At 34.0% G+C, this 16,913-nt stretch overlaps 1 protein-coding gene across 2 annotated transcripts; it reads left to right on the top strand.

The window, feature by feature from the left end:
* The first annotated feature begins 649 nt into the window (after positions 1 to 649).
* LOC106669204 (AP-2 complex subunit alpha) lies at positions 650 to 15,629 on the top strand. 2 transcript variants are annotated; one of them, XM_014398522.2, is made up of 20 exons: positions 650 to 798; positions 1,340 to 1,470; positions 6,305 to 6,516; positions 6,931 to 7,019; positions 7,098 to 7,202; positions 7,272 to 7,503; positions 7,583 to 7,691; positions 7,776 to 7,926; positions 7,992 to 8,160; positions 8,244 to 8,381; positions 9,649 to 9,831; positions 9,909 to 10,040; positions 10,274 to 10,471; positions 10,538 to 10,708; positions 11,383 to 11,558; positions 11,615 to 11,744; positions 11,811 to 11,949; positions 12,617 to 12,761; positions 12,826 to 13,030; positions 13,920 to 15,629. In XM_014398522.2, the coding sequence occupies exons 2-20, from the start codon at positions 1,407 to 1,409 to the stop codon at positions 13,995 to 13,997; spliced, it is 2,826 nt and encodes a 941-aa protein (XP_014254008.1). In that variant the 5' UTR covers positions 650 to 798; positions 1,340 to 1,406; the 3' UTR covers positions 13,998 to 15,629. The 2 variants fall into 2 exon arrangements, with proteins under 2 accessions (XP_014254008.1, XP_014254007.1); XM_014398521.2 differs by having other exon boundaries at positions 1,231 to 1,470.
* The last annotated feature ends 1,284 nt before the right edge of the window (positions 15,630 to 16,913 follow it).

Raw genomic sequence — 16,913 nt, 5'->3', positions numbered from 1 at the left:
TCTAGAATTGGTCCAGACTCATTCATGTGACTATGTCTGATCTTGTTATCCCAATTATAGGTTCTGAGCTTGTAGTAATCCCCATTGGAGCCATCTCATCTATTTTATTCTCTACAGAATTTTGTTCTGTTTTCTTCTTACATCTGGCTTTATTTCATTGTATCTCAGGTAATTGTTGGTACTCTCAAAAGCCACTTTTTGTACATAAATAAGGCGAGACGAAAATAAAACGCGGTATTAATAAAAATCCGGTTTAATTAATAACAGAAAGTGACCAGCAGTACTGATGTGGGCCGCGTTTTAACGGAACGACCCCAGCCGAGCAAAATCGCGGAGGGGGCGACAACGATTATTTCAAGCCGGCAAAATTGGTCGAATTGTATAAAATCGGCTTTCCTCCCCAAAAGAAAATCGCGGATTTCAATTCGCCTGGAATTTTATATACCAAGCCAAGTCGTACGTTCCGCCCGGCGTCAGAGAATATTGAACTTAAAAATCCAACGGCCCACTTTTATTGATCTCCGGTCGTCCAAATTGACAGAATCGAGTTTTTTTACCATTAAGATCGACTTTAAAATCAAAACGAGCCTAATCCAAAGAAATTAATTTTGTTCGGTTTAATAACCCCCCCCCCCGGTAGGGACGTCTCGTCATCACTGGTAACCTCCGATTTGATTGCATATGGCGAATCGTCAGAGCCTTTCGCTTGCGACAATTATTTGTTGATTAAACCGGGAAACGATAATAGTTTAATTATAAGTAAAGAACCGTCTCGGCTAACTATAAATTATTATTCACGTAAGTCGATTTTCTCTCGACGTTTTTCCCTTTCCCGGCGCAACGGCTGTTTTGTTGGTTTTTCCAGTGGGAGTGCCTTCTTCGGTTCGGCTAATAAACGATTTAAATTAGTTTATTCGGTATCAATTTAATTCTTTTATCCTCCCCCTTTTCACTGTTGTCGTTATCGCCTTCTTTTCCTGTTCTTCTCTTCTACGAGCAGAAGCCCTTATCGCATCGTAGGCCGCAATCCCCCCTTGCTTTTTTCCCCCGTATCGCCTTTTATTGGGCGTTTTGATAACGCTTCTGATAATAATTTCCAATAAAATCGCCTTTGCGCCGTCTCTTCTTCTGAGACGAATTAACTCATCGGCTCGCTGCAACGCATTTTGCAAGCGGTTTGACTTTCGTTGTTTTTTGCTTTTTTTGTTTTTGTTTTTCTCGTCGAGACAGATCGCATCGAGTGTGACCGACTGTCGCCCCGACTTGATGCGCCTCCCGTTTCGTCCTCGTCTTCCGGCCGATCCGTAGAAAACTGCTGTTGTTTTTTTTGTCTGTAAAGGGTCGCAATCGGCGAAGGTGCGGGGTCTGAAAGGAAAGAGCTTTCGAAACTAAACAAACCGACAGACATGCCGGCGGTACGTGGAGATGGAATGCGAGGTCTGGCTGTTTTCATCTCGGACATCAGAAACTGTGAGTAACGCCGTATTTTCAATATTTTAACGTTTTCGTACATTCCCGTAATTTATTTCCTTTTGCCGATCGCCGCGGTCACGTTCTCTTGGTGGGCGTTTCTCCTTCTAATTGCGTTTACCGATACGACGATCGTAGGCCTTCTAAAGATCCGTAAAGTACCGCTTTCAAAGAAAATTGAACTTATTGACATTTCCTTTTCACCCGACACTCATAAACGTCTATTAACTCCTGTTCCCTTTCAATAAAACCCCTATCAATTAATTTACATTAAATAAAACACATTCACAATAGTCTGCCTAAAATACACTGCACCGCTACAAAATAAAACCCACACACAACTCAAAACGCGAGAACTAAACAGAAGACTTCTTAAAAGATTGTTAGACAAGCGAGAAAAACGGACTCTACAAAATAAACGACCCTCATACACACAACTCAAAAAACAAGAACAGACGCTTTTTCTGTACAAGCCCAAAACATGAGCAGTAAAACTCATTAGGGAAGTAAACCTCGGCCTTTCAAGCTGAAATACATGCCACCTTAAAAAATCTTAAAAGAAGTTACACGGACAAAAATCCTCATAACATCGTATAGCCAAGCATTAGCATGTAAAAAAATCACATCAAAACTAGTGAATGCATCCAAAATCTCCAAAACCTGGAGAAACACAACAACCTGATGTTATCTTGGGTGCCAGGACACAAAGGAATTTTGGGTAATGAAAAAGCAGACACACTGGCCAGAGTAGGCAGATATGCAAGACCATACATAGGCCTCATACCTATACTTGGGATAACAAAAACAAATACAGAATCCTCCATCACAGAATGGATCCAAATAAAACAAAAGGAGTAGTGTCAAAACTAGCAGCACTAGATACAATAAATATGCTAAAACAATCCTCATCACCTCACCAAGACTGGTAAACTCACTGCTGCAGTTGGAGAGGGCCAGACTCAGAGGAGTGATATTACTATTTACCGGCCACTGGCATCTGAGCAAACAACTACACAATGTGGGTTCATTCAATGATGACCCCATTTGTAGTTTATGCAGTGTTAAGGAAGAAATAGCCATCCATATCATCACCAAAAGCGAAGCAACTGCTCAATGGAAACAAAATCTCGGATATAAAGAAAACCCGGGAAAGGAATTGTAAGCAATGACAATCAATGACCTAATACTTTTTATGAAAAGATTGAGTCGATTGCACTAAACTAAGGAACTAGGATAGTACAATAGTACAACAAACAAAAAACCCACTTCCTGATATCCATCATCAATATCATCATTAAAAAAACAGACACTTCAGACTTCTTAAAAGATTGCTAGAAAAATTATCAAAACTCAATGTACAAAATAGACGTCTCATTTATAATACTTTTTTGAGACCATTTGGACATATGACATCGAATTTTGGGGTTCAGCAAAACATTTCAACGTCTCATTTATAATACTTTTTTGAGACCATTTGGACATATGACATCGAATTTTGGGGTTCAGCAAAACATTTCAACCACCAATGCATCCAGTTCCTACAATCCAAAATCTTCAAAGCTCATTTCTATATATTCACTCTTTCTATTCACATTGAGCTTAATATTGTCACAAACAATTATCCACACAAACCCTTGTGTAAGAAACTTACCATCGTGCACCCTTCCAAGAAATTGTCCCTGATTGTTGAAGCGTCACTGTACTCAAGACCGTGTACCACTGTGCACTATGTAGCAGTGGTAATGATAACACTAATATATAGATAGTTATTCAGATATCGTGAGATGCGGTCGGGTGTGATGTAGGTTTCAGAAAACATTTTCTTTATTGTGCCAACGTTTCGATCTTTTATTGATATCATCTTCGGGGCTTGGGATTTACAAACAATGTTTACATTTAACAAATACATTTAGGATGTGGAAAAGTGAATTTATACAATGCAAAATATATTTTATATTCAAACAAAGTATTTCTATTCACTCAAAGTGTTTGTCTTCTGTGTAATTGTGCCATCCTTGCGTGTCGTGTTGAGAGTGCCAGTGAGATTTTGCTGTTTTATGTTTATATATGTTTGGTTTTGAAGGGGTGGGGAAGGAAGTCGGTATATAAAAGATAATTTTGTGTAAGGCGTCGGTTTCTTTGATGTGAAAAGATCTCTCATCTCACGATATCTGAATAACTATTGATTAACGGTCACTAATCTCTACACACACTAATATATAGAAGTGACTACTAATGAGTAGTTCCTCTTTTTCTTATTTATGCATATTTTTATATTTTATATGTTCAATTTGTGTCCTAAGATCTTATCAAAATTACTTAAGTGCCAGTATTGGCGCAGGTGTAAATAAATAAATTTTAAATCTGACAAATGTCATTGGAAAAATAAAACAAAATTTAAACGTATAATGCAAACAGGAAAAAGGGGAAAAATACTTTAAAACGAAACAGCAGAGAAAGTCTACCATGGCACTCATCGTAAACTGGTGAGAGTTAAAATAACTTAAATTGGCCACAGACAAATGCCAAGTGTTGTTATTGAAATGAGAATACCCCCACGACCAAAATTGAAAACAAGCATATCAAGCCAACTCATAAAGTAAAGTATTTGTGAGTTGTAATTGAAAAAGGCTAAACCCACTCTTCTACTTAATTAAAGTTGGAGAATCGACACATTGCACTTTTGCTAAACTGGGAAGAATTGCTAAATGTGTGGGTTTGAGTCCAAAGGCATTTTCCACAGTACACAAGAACATTTATATTCCTATAGCTACCTTCAGCCGCCTCGTGGGGTTCAAAATTGCAAGTGAAGTCAAGGCACACTCTGGCTAAGTTTGAATTCGCTTGCGTTCAAAACCACAGGACGTATAGCTGTTTTATAAATTTGAAGCTTATGACTAGGTGAAATGGACTTGGATTTCATAAAAAGGTTCAATGCAAAGAGGCATTTTTCTTTTTACTACACTTTTTAGTTTTCACTGCTTTGTGAATATGGCATTCCTGTGCATCTTAAATTCTAAGCGAACTAACATTCTTTGATGACAAAGTTGACGTCATTTAAATAATGTTTATTTTCATAATTTAAAATGAAAATCCCTGTTTTATTTAATTGTATTGTTGTTTCTTTAATATCCCCATGAATACGTTTGTTTGTTTTATCAGATTTAAACCAGTGCTGCCAAAGCTCTACACTATAGCAATTATGATTTGATACAATATTTAGATTAAAAGTTTTGTATACATTCGTTGATTTATTTAACACGTTCAGGGCTGGCTGGAATTTCAATTTTCACCCACCCTCTTGGGCATATTTTTTCCAAATTAGTCGTGAGAAAAACATTATTTTTTTATTTATTTTTTTATTTTTTTAATAATGAGGGTTTCCAACAGCAGAGGTTATATCAACCCTCGGGGTGCCGGTGTTTTTGAGAAAAAACCCATTTGTAAGTATGTCGGGTTCGAATCCTGTGGCTCTGTATTCGTACCCGGGATGTTTACCTTACAGTGATAAGCGTCGTGTCAACGCCTAAACCGTTGCGGCCAACGACGCCCCCATTTATTTCCTATTGTGTAGCCTACATGTTGCTATACAAATTGTTTCTATTACTGCTGGAAATAGGTACTATTATATCAGTTACAGTACCAAGATATCTTAGAAGTTTACATATTTATATATATGCATTTATTTTTTAACAAATATGCAAGTAAAAAATAAAAATATGTAAAATAAAAAACATATAGTGGTTCATTTTTTTTAATAATACTTTTATAATTTACTCATATTAGTTGAATGTGTAAAAAGGAAGAATAATAACGCGTTAATAAAATAGAAAAATAAACCTTTAATTTTCAAATTTATGTAAAATAAATAAAAACTCATTTTTTTAATGGTTAAGTTACAAGTGGAAGTATATTATGTATTTGAAGAATAAGAAAAAGTGAAAAAAAAATTATCGTCAAAATTATTAAAATAATGTACATTTTTCAATTTTTGAAAGCAAAATTACTTAGGTATGGTGCTAAAATATTTTTATACGGACTAGAAGAACGTTCCATGTCTACAGAGGTAAAATTAAATTGAAGGCTGCAATTTAATTTGGAGTGAGATTTGCTATTTTCCCAAATGAAAATAAAAAGTTGAATGCAATAAAAGCTAAATTTTGCACAAGTGCATGTACTTCCATAATTTATTTAGCCTTTTGTAGGGCTCAGCGCTTTCTTTGAGTTTTGCAATGACGCCCTCAATTTTTAGAAAATTTTCACTGCAATGTACGACTGCTTCCATCCAGGTCCTCCATCGTTAAAACCCTTACTCTACTCGGGTGCTTTAAAGAAAATTAGTTTTATGTTGGTAATCAAAGAATCTGAAAAGTCACTTCGTACATTATCCTTAGTGATTCTATGAATGGCATGAGCATCTCGTGTTACATGTGTGATAGATTTTCCTGTTACCTTTTTTACGAATTTTTTTATTTCTTTTGAAATCTTTAGCTCTCTAAAAACTTCCTTACATTTTGTTCTCGTTTTTTAAATTTCAATCATTTTGTTATTTATTTTATGAAATATTGACTAAAATAGTAAATTAAGGTAAAATAATTAGTGTCAAATCCTACAAATATGTAAAAGTGAATACATAAATCCTGTCACTCATAATAAAAAATTACTTTGGGTTTAGGTAAGCCCATTTGTAATCGGCGGTGTGGGGAATTCTACTCTAATTGTAGCACCCTTGCCAAACACTTTTGTCTTTATTTAATATGGAAAATACTCCAAATCTATTATTATATTTATGAAATGTTTTATCTCTAAAATTTGGTTTTGTTTTTTATTTAAGGTAAGAGTAAAGAAGCGGAAGTTAAAAGAATCAACAAGGAATTAGCTAACATAAGAAGCAAATTTAAGGGTGACAAAACACTAGATGGGTATCAGAAAAAGAAATATGTGTGCAAGCTCTTGTTTATTTTTCTTCTGGGTCATGATATCGATTTTGGACATATGGAAGCTGTGAACCTTCTTTCATCTAATAAATATTCTGAGAAGCAAATAGTAAGTTCAGTTTTATATATATGTAATTGGTGCTAAATTTTTGGTTAAAACTTATGATTTGTTTAAAACATTAGTCTCTATAAACCATTGAAGATTAAATATTGAAAAGTTTCACATGAGAATCTCTACGGTGTTGTTGACTGGGTTTAGACCTCAGTCTAATCCATCCTGCCTGCCAAATTAGGCTCCTGGGCTATCGACATCTAGGTCATTTCGGCTCCCTACTCATGCATGTTATTAAGCTAAACATTTAAGCACAATTCTCATTTAGTAGCATACTTTCTCTCCATGTGGAGCTAAGAAATGACATCTTTCAATTTCCTTGTATGCATTGAACATTTTTCTGCATGGTAGACATGCAGGCTCCTTGGTAGTTCTTAGATCAACAAATAATTTATTCACATCTGCTTTTAGGGTTACCTATTTATATCTGTATTAGTTAATACAAATAGTGATCTCATCAAATTAATTATCCAAAGCATAAAGAATGATCTCGCATCTAGGTAATCATTTTAACATTATGATTTGGATTGTGACACTACTTGATAAATAAATTTATTTAACACATATGATTGTTTCAGAAATCCAATTCATGTCAACTTGGCTATGCAGTGTATTGCCAACATTGGAAGCAAAGAAATGGCAGAAGCTTTCGGTTACGATATTCCAAAGTTATTGGTTTCAGGGTATATTTTTTTAAAGTATAAAAATTAACATCTAAAGCCCGTATAATATATTCTATTCTAATTTTGTAGTGATACAATGGATGTTGTAAAACAATCAGCCGCTTTATGCTTGTTGAGGTTATTCAGAACTTCTCAGGAAATAATACCAGGAGGTGAGTGGACTTCTAGAATCGTCCATTTGTTAAATGACCAGCATTTGGGAGTTGTAACCGCCGCTGCTTCATTAATTGACGCATTGGTGAAACGGAATCCTGATGAATACAAAGGTTGCATAAGTCTAGCAGTCTCAAGACTGAGTCGTGTAAGCATTTCTTGTTGCTAACATTTTTTAAAAATATATTTGTTAATTTAAAGAATTTTTTGATAAATCTGTTTTACAGATTGTTACATCAAGTTATACTGATCTTCAAGATTACACTTACTACTTTGTTCCAGCCCCATGGCTTTCTGTAAAATTGCTTAGATTATTGCAAAATTACACACCTCCAGGTTTGATTCAAAGTTCTTTTTTATCAGTTATTTCTGTTTTAATTGAGATTAAAACAATATTATGCTATTGTTCTATTGTTGCAGAGGACCCGGGTGTAAGAGGTAGATTGAACGAGTGTCTAGAAACAATTTTAAATAAAGCCCAGGAACCACCCAAATCCAAAAAGGTTCAACATTCTAATGCTAAAAATGCTGTTTTGTTTGAGGCAATTAGTTTAATTATTCACAATGATAGGTAAATACTGGTAGGTTTCTAATATGGGAAAACATGTTGTTCAACGCTTTAATTTTGTTTAACAGTGAGCCAAATTTGTTAGTTCGTGCTTGCAACCAATTAGGGCAGTTTCTTTCTAATAGGGAAACAAACTTGCGATACTTAGCTTTAGAGTCTATGTGCCTTTTGGCAACCTCTGAATTCAGCCATGAGGCTGTAAAGAAACACCAAGAAGTAGTTATTTTATCAATGAAGGTAAGACAATAATTTTTTTATAATTATCTGAAGTTATTATATTAAAAGAATTTTATTTACATCAGTGTTTTGTTTTTTATTAGATGGAGAAAGACGTTTCTGTCCGACAACAAGCAGTAGATCTTCTGTATGCTATGTGTGATAGGAGTAATGCTGAAGAAATTGTACAAGAAATGTTAAATTACTTAGAGACTGCTGACTACTCAATAAGAGAAGAAATGGTAAGTTATATTAAAATTGTTGTTCCTATACACTCATATTTTTTGTGTATGCATAAGTTTTTTTTCCAGAAAAAAGTCAAACTTTCAAAATATAATTTTTTTTTTATTCTAAACATAATTTCCTTCATTTTGGATAATTCAAATGATAATTGCCAACATTCTGATAGCAGAAATATCTCCTTTTTGTAAAAGCCTGATGACTTAAGACTAAAAGAGATCTCTGATGTTCAGAGAGTTTTCACTCAAAAATTCCCTTCCTTTTAAGTGGTTGGTTAAGTGGTGTTAAATAAGGGCCTGGAACATATAAAAATGGAAAGGGGTAAGGTCTGGAGAGTATGGGAGGTGGATTAACAGCCTCTGTGATTTTACTCTCAAGTGAGTACATTTGTGTGAGGCCTGTTATCATGGTGAATCACGATTTTACATATATTGGCTGGAATTTTTCCTTAAACACTGACCCAAGACACTCTAAATGGCCATAGCATACCTGTACCTGTGGTCTGATTGTGTGGTATCAGTTCCCAATAAATTATTCCTCGAATGTCCCACCAAACAGACAGTAGGTCTCTTGATGTCAACGGTGCCGTTTCATTCTTCTTGTAAATGATCCTTCAGCTTTTAACATTTTTGTAAAGTACCCACTTCTCATCCTCTTTGACCAAATAGGAAATAAACCCTTCCGATTTATTCCTATTCAGGAGTGAAACTCAAGCCAATCTTTCTTGTTCCTAAGTTTCACAACATAACCCAAGATCAGATTCTTCTTCTTAGTGTTATGCAATATATCTGAAATCTTTGATCGCTCTGATAAAGTTAATTTAGCCTCATTCTCCACTAATAATTCGTCATTTTTAAGCTTGTTGTGTGTACTAAACAAGGCTGTCTTTGATTCGTCTTTCTCCATTATGAAAACAATGGAACCACTGTTGATTCATACTTCTAGTTACTAAGTTATCATCACAAATTGCATATAAATTTCAACAGGCATACGCTGCTCTATGCCTGATATTGAAATCTTATAGCAAGGAATATCTCAAATGAATTTTATTTGCTTCCATGTCATATGCATCGCAGACTATTTTAGACTGACTGTTGGGATCAACTACCTCTTTCTTAACAATCTCTTTCATAAGTGCTTTTCCCACTCTAGAGCTAACAGTGCTAGAAAGTAATAGGATCGCCTTTATAAGAGTGAAAGTCTAAATTTGAAAAAACAAGTATGCACACCCCAAATACACCATATTCATTTTACTCGTCTTATTTTAAGGTTTTGAAAGTAGCAATTCTTGCGGAAAAATATGCTACTGATTATACATGGTATGTTGATGTGATATTAAACCTTATTCGTATTGCTGGTGACTATGTCTCTGAAGAAGTTTGGTATAGAGTAATACAAATTGTTATCAACAGAGATGATGTTCAAGGCTATGCAGCGAAAACAGTATTTGAGGTACATGATTCACTTTTTGTACAATTTGTAAGGTTTATAAAAAAATTCTACCTTGAAATTTATGTTTACAATTTTAGGCCCTGCAAGCCCCAGCTTGCCATGAAAATATGGTGAAGGTTGGTGGTTATATTCTAGGAGAGTTTGGAAATTTGATCGCTGGAGATCAACGTTCAGCACCTATAGTTCAGTTCCATTTGTTACATTCCAAGGTATATCAATTTTTTTTAAATTACAATTTTGATCCTTTCTATTGGGGCTTCAGTGACCTCGACTATTTGTGGGAGGCAATCCTTATCCTAAATGTGTTGCCAGATCTAGTTACGACATTTTGCCACTCAATTTAGGGATGGTAACAATGAGACCAAATAAACTAAATGTTAAAATTGAAATTCACTTTAAATCTAGGCATAAACACTTTCTGTTACATTCACCTTGATTTTAGTATCATCTTTGTTCGCCAATGACCAGAGCTTTACTTCTTTCCTCATATGTAAAATTTGTAAACCTTTTCCCGGAAGTTAAATCAGTCGTCCAAGAAGTTTTCAAACAGCATAGCAATTTAAGAAGTGCAGATGCTGAATTGCAGCAGAGAGCATCTGAATACTTACAATTAAGTATAATTGCTTCTACTGATGTATTGGTAAGTATATAAAATGTAATTTTGTCTTTGACATGAACATAAACTAATAAGGAAGATTTACCTCAGGCCACTGTCTTGGAAGAGATGCCATCTTTCCCAGAAAGAGAATCATCTATTCTTGCAGTTTTAAAAAAGAAAAAACCAGGAAGAGTACCGGAAAATGAAATTCGACCTGCACTTGCACATAGTAGTGTGACTTCTTCAGAAACCACCAACAATCATGCAGCCAATTTACAAGTAAATGTATAATTCAATCAGATATCTTTATTAACAGCCTATATTATACAAATAGTAAGGCCTCGTGTCCACTGGGAGGAGAAAGGTGCGAAGGAACAACATTTTCTTGTGAATCTCTACACACGAAATGATACATGCATTTCTCATCCACTAGGGCAACATTTGTCTGAATTTTGTACTGGCAACTTAGAGGTGTGGTTATTGCAGACAACTTTTCTAAAATTGAATTGAATTGATCACTTTAGATTTTATCGCTCAGTAAATAATTTTTCCTTTCGGTCCCGTAAATATAGCCTCTCCTGGGACAGAAGAATTAATTAATTTCTCACAGTCTATTAGTCAAGTAGACCTTTTCACACCAGTTAACAGGAAAGATCCAAACTGATTTGGATCTGTTTACTTCTTGTAGCTTTCCACAATATTTTGCATGGACAAGACGGATGAGTGCTGACTTTGGATCATTCACCTGTTTTCATGACTATTTAGACAAACTTGAATTTGGACCTTTTTGTAGGGTTTCTGCACTCAGTGGATGTGAGGCCTAAAAGGGGAGGAGATGATTAAAGTTGATCAGTTTTTTTAATTTTTTATTTAAATATAGTTTTATTTATTTAAAATCATCAACCTGCTGATTAATAAACAGTAATAATTTGTTGTTTTTCTCTTCACTTTAGGCTCAGTCGACTAACAATATTGCTACAGACCTCTTAGGGCTATCAACTCCACCAGCACCAACCAGTATTGGTATATTACTCGATGTGCTCGGTGATATTGGATCAAATACAACAACTAATGGGGGGACACAGCAGTCGAATGTTTCTCAATCACAAAATACATACAACCCCAAAAAGTTAGTGTAGATGGTATACCGTATAATACTTATTGAATTAATTTTTGCCTTTGTAGGTTTGTGTGTAGGAATAATGGAGTTCTCTTTGAAAATGACTTGATACAGATTGGTGTCAAATGTGAATTCAGACAAAACCTGGGTCGTTTAGGACTATTTTATGGAAATAAAACTACTTTTCCGTTACAGGTACTGAAGATCAATCAATTTTTGACTATTTCATTAAAGTTAGTAGTAATACAATTTTTTTTCCAGAATTTTAGTGCATCCCTTCTTAACCCAAATGAGTGGGTTTCTAAATTGAGTCTACAGATTAAACCGGTTGAACCGTTATTAGAAGCCGGTGCACAGATTCAGCAAATGGTTAATGTGGAATGTGTTGAAGATTACACTGGTAGGTAGATAAATATTTCTCTTTATCAATTTGTAAAACCAAGCAGTAGACAGAAAACTTTACCAAACGGACACTTCTAATAACTAATGCCCTCCAGGCCAAACCACTGCGATCTGACCCACTGATGTACAAGTAGTAAAGAATGCAATAAAAAAAATATTAGTTCTGTATGTAGTAATTATTTTGCCATTGGTCCCATAAATATATACTGGACAAGAATTTTTTACAGTCCATGCCTCCATGGTAGGCCCCAGGAGGACCCATTCGTACCAGTTCCTAGAAAAAAGCCCTTGACTATTTTGGATCCGTTTACTTACCACAACTATATGCAATATTTCTGACGAACAAGATGGGCATAATAGACAAGGGAATGTGTTTGTATTGTCAGCCTGTTTTTAAACAAATTGACACTCGTCTCAGATTTCTGGTCCTATAAGATGCCTTAGTACACTTTTTGATGTGAAATTGTTAGGATTTTTAATGAGCCATGGACATAAAGAAAGCAATTCTTTTAATTGAAGAAATTGCTTTTGAAAGAAAAAATGAAGTGAAATTTTTGACCCTTAGAATAAGCGGACAAAATCCCAATCCTGAGTCTGCTTATAGGAAATATGACTTTACCTGCTCATATCTATTGTAATTAATTCCTTTTATATTTTTGTTATAGATGCTCCTCAAATGACAATAATGTTTATTTACAACAATGTTCCACAAAAGTTAATAGTAAAACTTCCAATATTTATTAATAAGTTTTTCGAGCCGACAGAAATGAATGGCGAATCATTCTTTGCGAGATGGAAAAATCTTGGAGGGTACAAAAAAAAAGTTTAAAATACCACAGTCATGTTTGGTTCTAATTATCAAATAAAATTACAGGAATGCCCAAAAATCTCAGAGAATATTCAGAGCAACCCAGGGAATGGATTTGACTGCGACTAGGACAAAATTGATGGGATTCGGAATGCAGCTTTTAGACGGAATCGATCCTAATCCTGATAATTTTGTTTGCGCGGGTATAGTACACACGAGGACACAACAGATAGGATGCCTTTTACGTTTAGAACCTAACAAACAGGCACAGGTAATTATACAACTATTTGTCATATTGTAAATACTCTCAAAATATTTAGTTACTTATGCGGAATTCTAGATAGAAAATAACTTTTTTAAGCTCAGTAATTGTCATTTAACATGAAACATAATGTAAAGGTACATATGTCTTTTATACTAATTAGCATTAATGTCCGAATAACCTTCAAGTGTCATGGAATAATTAATTTAATTGATAAACTCAATTCACCCACTTTGGTGTTTTGGCAGTCGTGGGTCTTACCTATCCTGCCACTGAAATTCGGCTCCAGGGGCTGTCAACAGCTAGGTCATTTAGGCCTCCAACACATTCAGTTTTAACCTAAGCACATTCATTCTTAGTATGTTCTCTCTTATTTACTACCTTTCACCCAAGTAGAGTGAACTGTAAAAACGTGCAATTTCTGGTAGTAATACCAGAACATGCAATTTTGTGCAAAATGAGAATAGTGTTAAAAGTCTTGGTTTCATAGCAATTGGAGAGAGCAACAAAAAGATACAATTGCACGGGAATCCGGTCTTTAGTCATCCTATTCTGCCCCTATCCTTCGCAGGGCTGGTGTGTCAGATATGTTTCAGAATTTCTTTTATAAGTACGAGATTTCTTCATGTGGTATGTAGGGTGATGCACTTGTAATTTGGTCACTAATGATCAGCTTATCCTTGCAGCATTTGTATGTCAGAAAAATGGTTAATCCTTGGGTCACCTACGATTTCTGGAGGGAACTGGGGTAATTCTGTGTATATAATATTTTGCTTATTTTTTCCTTCTTTGTTTCGTTTTCTTGTTACAACGTTCTGTAATGTTTAAACTATGAAAAAAATGAACGTTTATTGTCTATGTTCCTTTGATTTTATTTATTTATTCTTTTCTTTTACAGATGTATCGCTTGACAGTTAGATCAAGTAAAGAGGCGGTGAGTCAAGAGGTGTATGATTTATTATGTGACCAATTTTAATAGACAAGATCCTTTCTACATCTCTGGTAAGGCAGCTACTTGTTATACAGTCCACCCCTCTTCCTCTGTAATACTGAAATTATAAATCGTGCTTGATCATGATAAAGTGTAATAGTGACCCATTATTAAAAATAAATAAAAATTTATCTCAAGGTAGAATTTCCTTTTTATAATTAGAATCATATTTTGTGTTCTTAATTTTATCACTTATCAAAAAACCTGTGAAATTGTGATTGTTGAATGGGGTTATTAATGTTATTATTTATTAATCAATCAATTAATCGTCATTGCCTCTTATCATCAATATTGTAACATATATACACATAAATATATCTTATAAAAACATACATATGCATATTACCATAATATTAAAATGTCCTTGGTTTTATATTTTTGTTTTTACATTAAATTTTAATGTATTGCTTACAGATAATATAAATGGAATGAGCATTGAAAAAAAATTATAATTTGTTATAATTTAAAAGTTATTATTTATATAAGGAAACTGAAAAAGAAATAAAGACATTTTATTATACAGTACTATGTTTGTGTATATAAAGTATTAATTGTTTGAATAATGTAGAGATGGTTTAGGCCTATGTATACACTGTAAATTACCAAACTGAGTTGTAACTACTATATATATACATCTTACAGTTAACTGTACTGTATATACATAGTGTATAACTTTTAAAAAATTTAATCTGTTGTAAATTTTTTTATGTTATAGATAATAATTAGTAAATCGATAATATATTGTAATAACTTAAAAATGTTGTGCCATTACTGAAAGGCATATATCACATTGGTGAGAACGTTTTATTTAGCATGCATGTTTTTGCCTGTATGTATGTATGTATGTATAAAAGGATAAATGTGAGCAAAACGCAATGTATTGCAAGTGAAACCTTCTTGTAATTATAGTAGCAATTTAAAATTATGGACAAAGATGTACCTATTTATGCCAGTCTTTTTGCCAGGATAGTCAAATTAAATATTTTAGTTATATGAATATTATTGTTTGTATACTTTTTATATTGTTTAAATCTTTACATTTGAATCTATTTGTACTAAGTGATTTACACCAAAGGTATTAAAGTTTATTATTTATCCATGTCATTATAAAGAGACTATGTTGGTTTGTACCCTTAATTTTACACTTTCATTTACAAATTCAGTCAACAATAGGTTGTCCTTTTCATGAAAGTAGATGACCTTAAACCAATGAGCATAGAGACTAAATGTGATCACAATGTTTTTTTATTCGTGTTCATGAACAATGATATTAAACCATTGTTGTAAAAGAAGAATAGATCTTATATATCCCTTAAGAAATTCACAGCATATGTTTTCTAAAAAAATAAATAAATAAAGCATAAAATATACAAATATTATATTTATGTAAACAAAAACAATTAGCTTGAGATGTAAACACATCTAGACGGCTTGAACTGTGTATAATTCAAATAGTTATGAAATTGATATATATGTATAGGTAATAAGATAAAAATATATCTCAGTTTTAAGAAAAATGAGCAGTGTACAAATGGGTGCATGCTAAATATAGCATAGAAACAATACTGATATTATTTTTATGTTATTAATATAAAAGTTTATTATATTTCCCAGTTATTTATTTGCCAATTACTTATATAAATTCCTATTCTCATTCCAATCAATTAAGCTTTTATAATCTCATTCTTTCTTCTGTGATTCAGATATTATTTTATGAATGACAATAAGAAAATAAAAGAACTAAGACTATTATTATTTATCCACTCTATTAATTTATTTGTTGTGTAGATTTTTTCTATTATCCCATTAAACCTTACGCTAATATATAGTTCGGTTATGCAGCAGTTTTGGAATACTTAGATGCCAGTACAGTATAATAGACAAGTCAGACGGATACTAATGGAAACAGTCGGTGCTCAAGCTGGGCAACTGGCTGTACCCACCAGGGACGACCTCGCCGTGTTAGCCCAGTCGTCTACTTCGCCATACCTTTACCAAGCTTTTTTTCTTGTTGGAAAGATACTATGTGCTGAAGTATGTCAGGTTGTCATCTGGTTACCCTGATGCATAGATCTGGAGGTAACAAAAGGCGACTAAGGCAGGAACACACCAACCTACTGACTTGATAGCCCTGTTCTGATTTTTTAGGACAGGGCTGTTTTACTGTATATAGTACTTGGTAGATATCTCTTTTGTATTCTCATTTGTTTATTCACATGGGTGTATTTATTAGAGTGAGTGTGTAGTTTGAGAAGGTAGATAGTGGAATATGGAGTACCCCATTAACCCTCAATTAGTTTTGCGTCCTCCATGCCTTCACATATGGTTCTGGTCATCTGATTGCCATAAACAGCCCCCTCCCCGTTGTTCAAGTGTGCAAACGAGAGCTGATTTGCGAATAGTCGCCTTTCTACTTTATGTCTCTCCATTAGTAACGATCCTCACGAAGCCTTCTGATGACTTGTTTTAAAGCTCATCCTTGCATGATGGACCATTTGGAGTTGACTACATATAAGGAAGACGTTAAATGATGGTTCTGTAGCACAGTAAGAGCAATAAAACGATCATCTCTGTCTAACATTAAGGTCAACCAGTACTTTTTCGTAGATCAAGACTTTCAGTGGCCTTAAACTGCTGTGTATCATTGAGGATGGTAGAGCCAAGCAAACCCAGGACAGGTTCAGTCTGTCATTGGCTAAAGCATCTGCTTGGACAAGATCTTTTCAACTTAAAACCATGCTTTCAGGAAAAAGTGATTTTTTAGTTAAATTTATTGTTTCATAACAGAAAATAATATTTAAAAAATTAACTCATTCGATAAGGTGGCTCTGGAAAGGATGAAATTGAACTGATTTTCTTTATTTTTAATCTAAAAAGTGTAAAAGAATAGAATAGTAACAT

Source organism: Cimex lectularius, unplaced genomic scaffold (genome assembly GCF_000648675.2).
Source record: "Cimex lectularius strain Harlan isolate CLEC.00 unplaced genomic scaffold, Clec_2.1 scaffold28, whole genome shotgun sequence".
Lineage (NCBI taxonomy): Eukaryota > Metazoa > Arthropoda > Insecta > Hemiptera > Cimicidae > Cimex > Cimex lectularius.
The sequence above is the reverse complement of the archived record's forward strand: the minus strand, read 5'-3'. Positions and strand labels throughout refer to the sequence as shown.

Coding starts and splice junctions, on each gene's coding strand:
- LOC106669204 (XM_014398522.2), top strand. CDS start 1,407: ATGCCGGCGGTACGTGGAGATGGAATGCGAGGTCTGGCTGTTTTCATC. Junction 8,161..8,243: donor TAGTTATTTTATCAATGAAG/GTAAGACAATAA, acceptor GTTTTTTATTAG/ATGGAGAAAGACGTTTCTGT. Junction 8,382..9,648: donor ACTCAATAAGAGAAGAAATG/GTAAGTTATATT, acceptor TCTTATTTTAAG/GTTTTGAAAGTAGCAATTCT.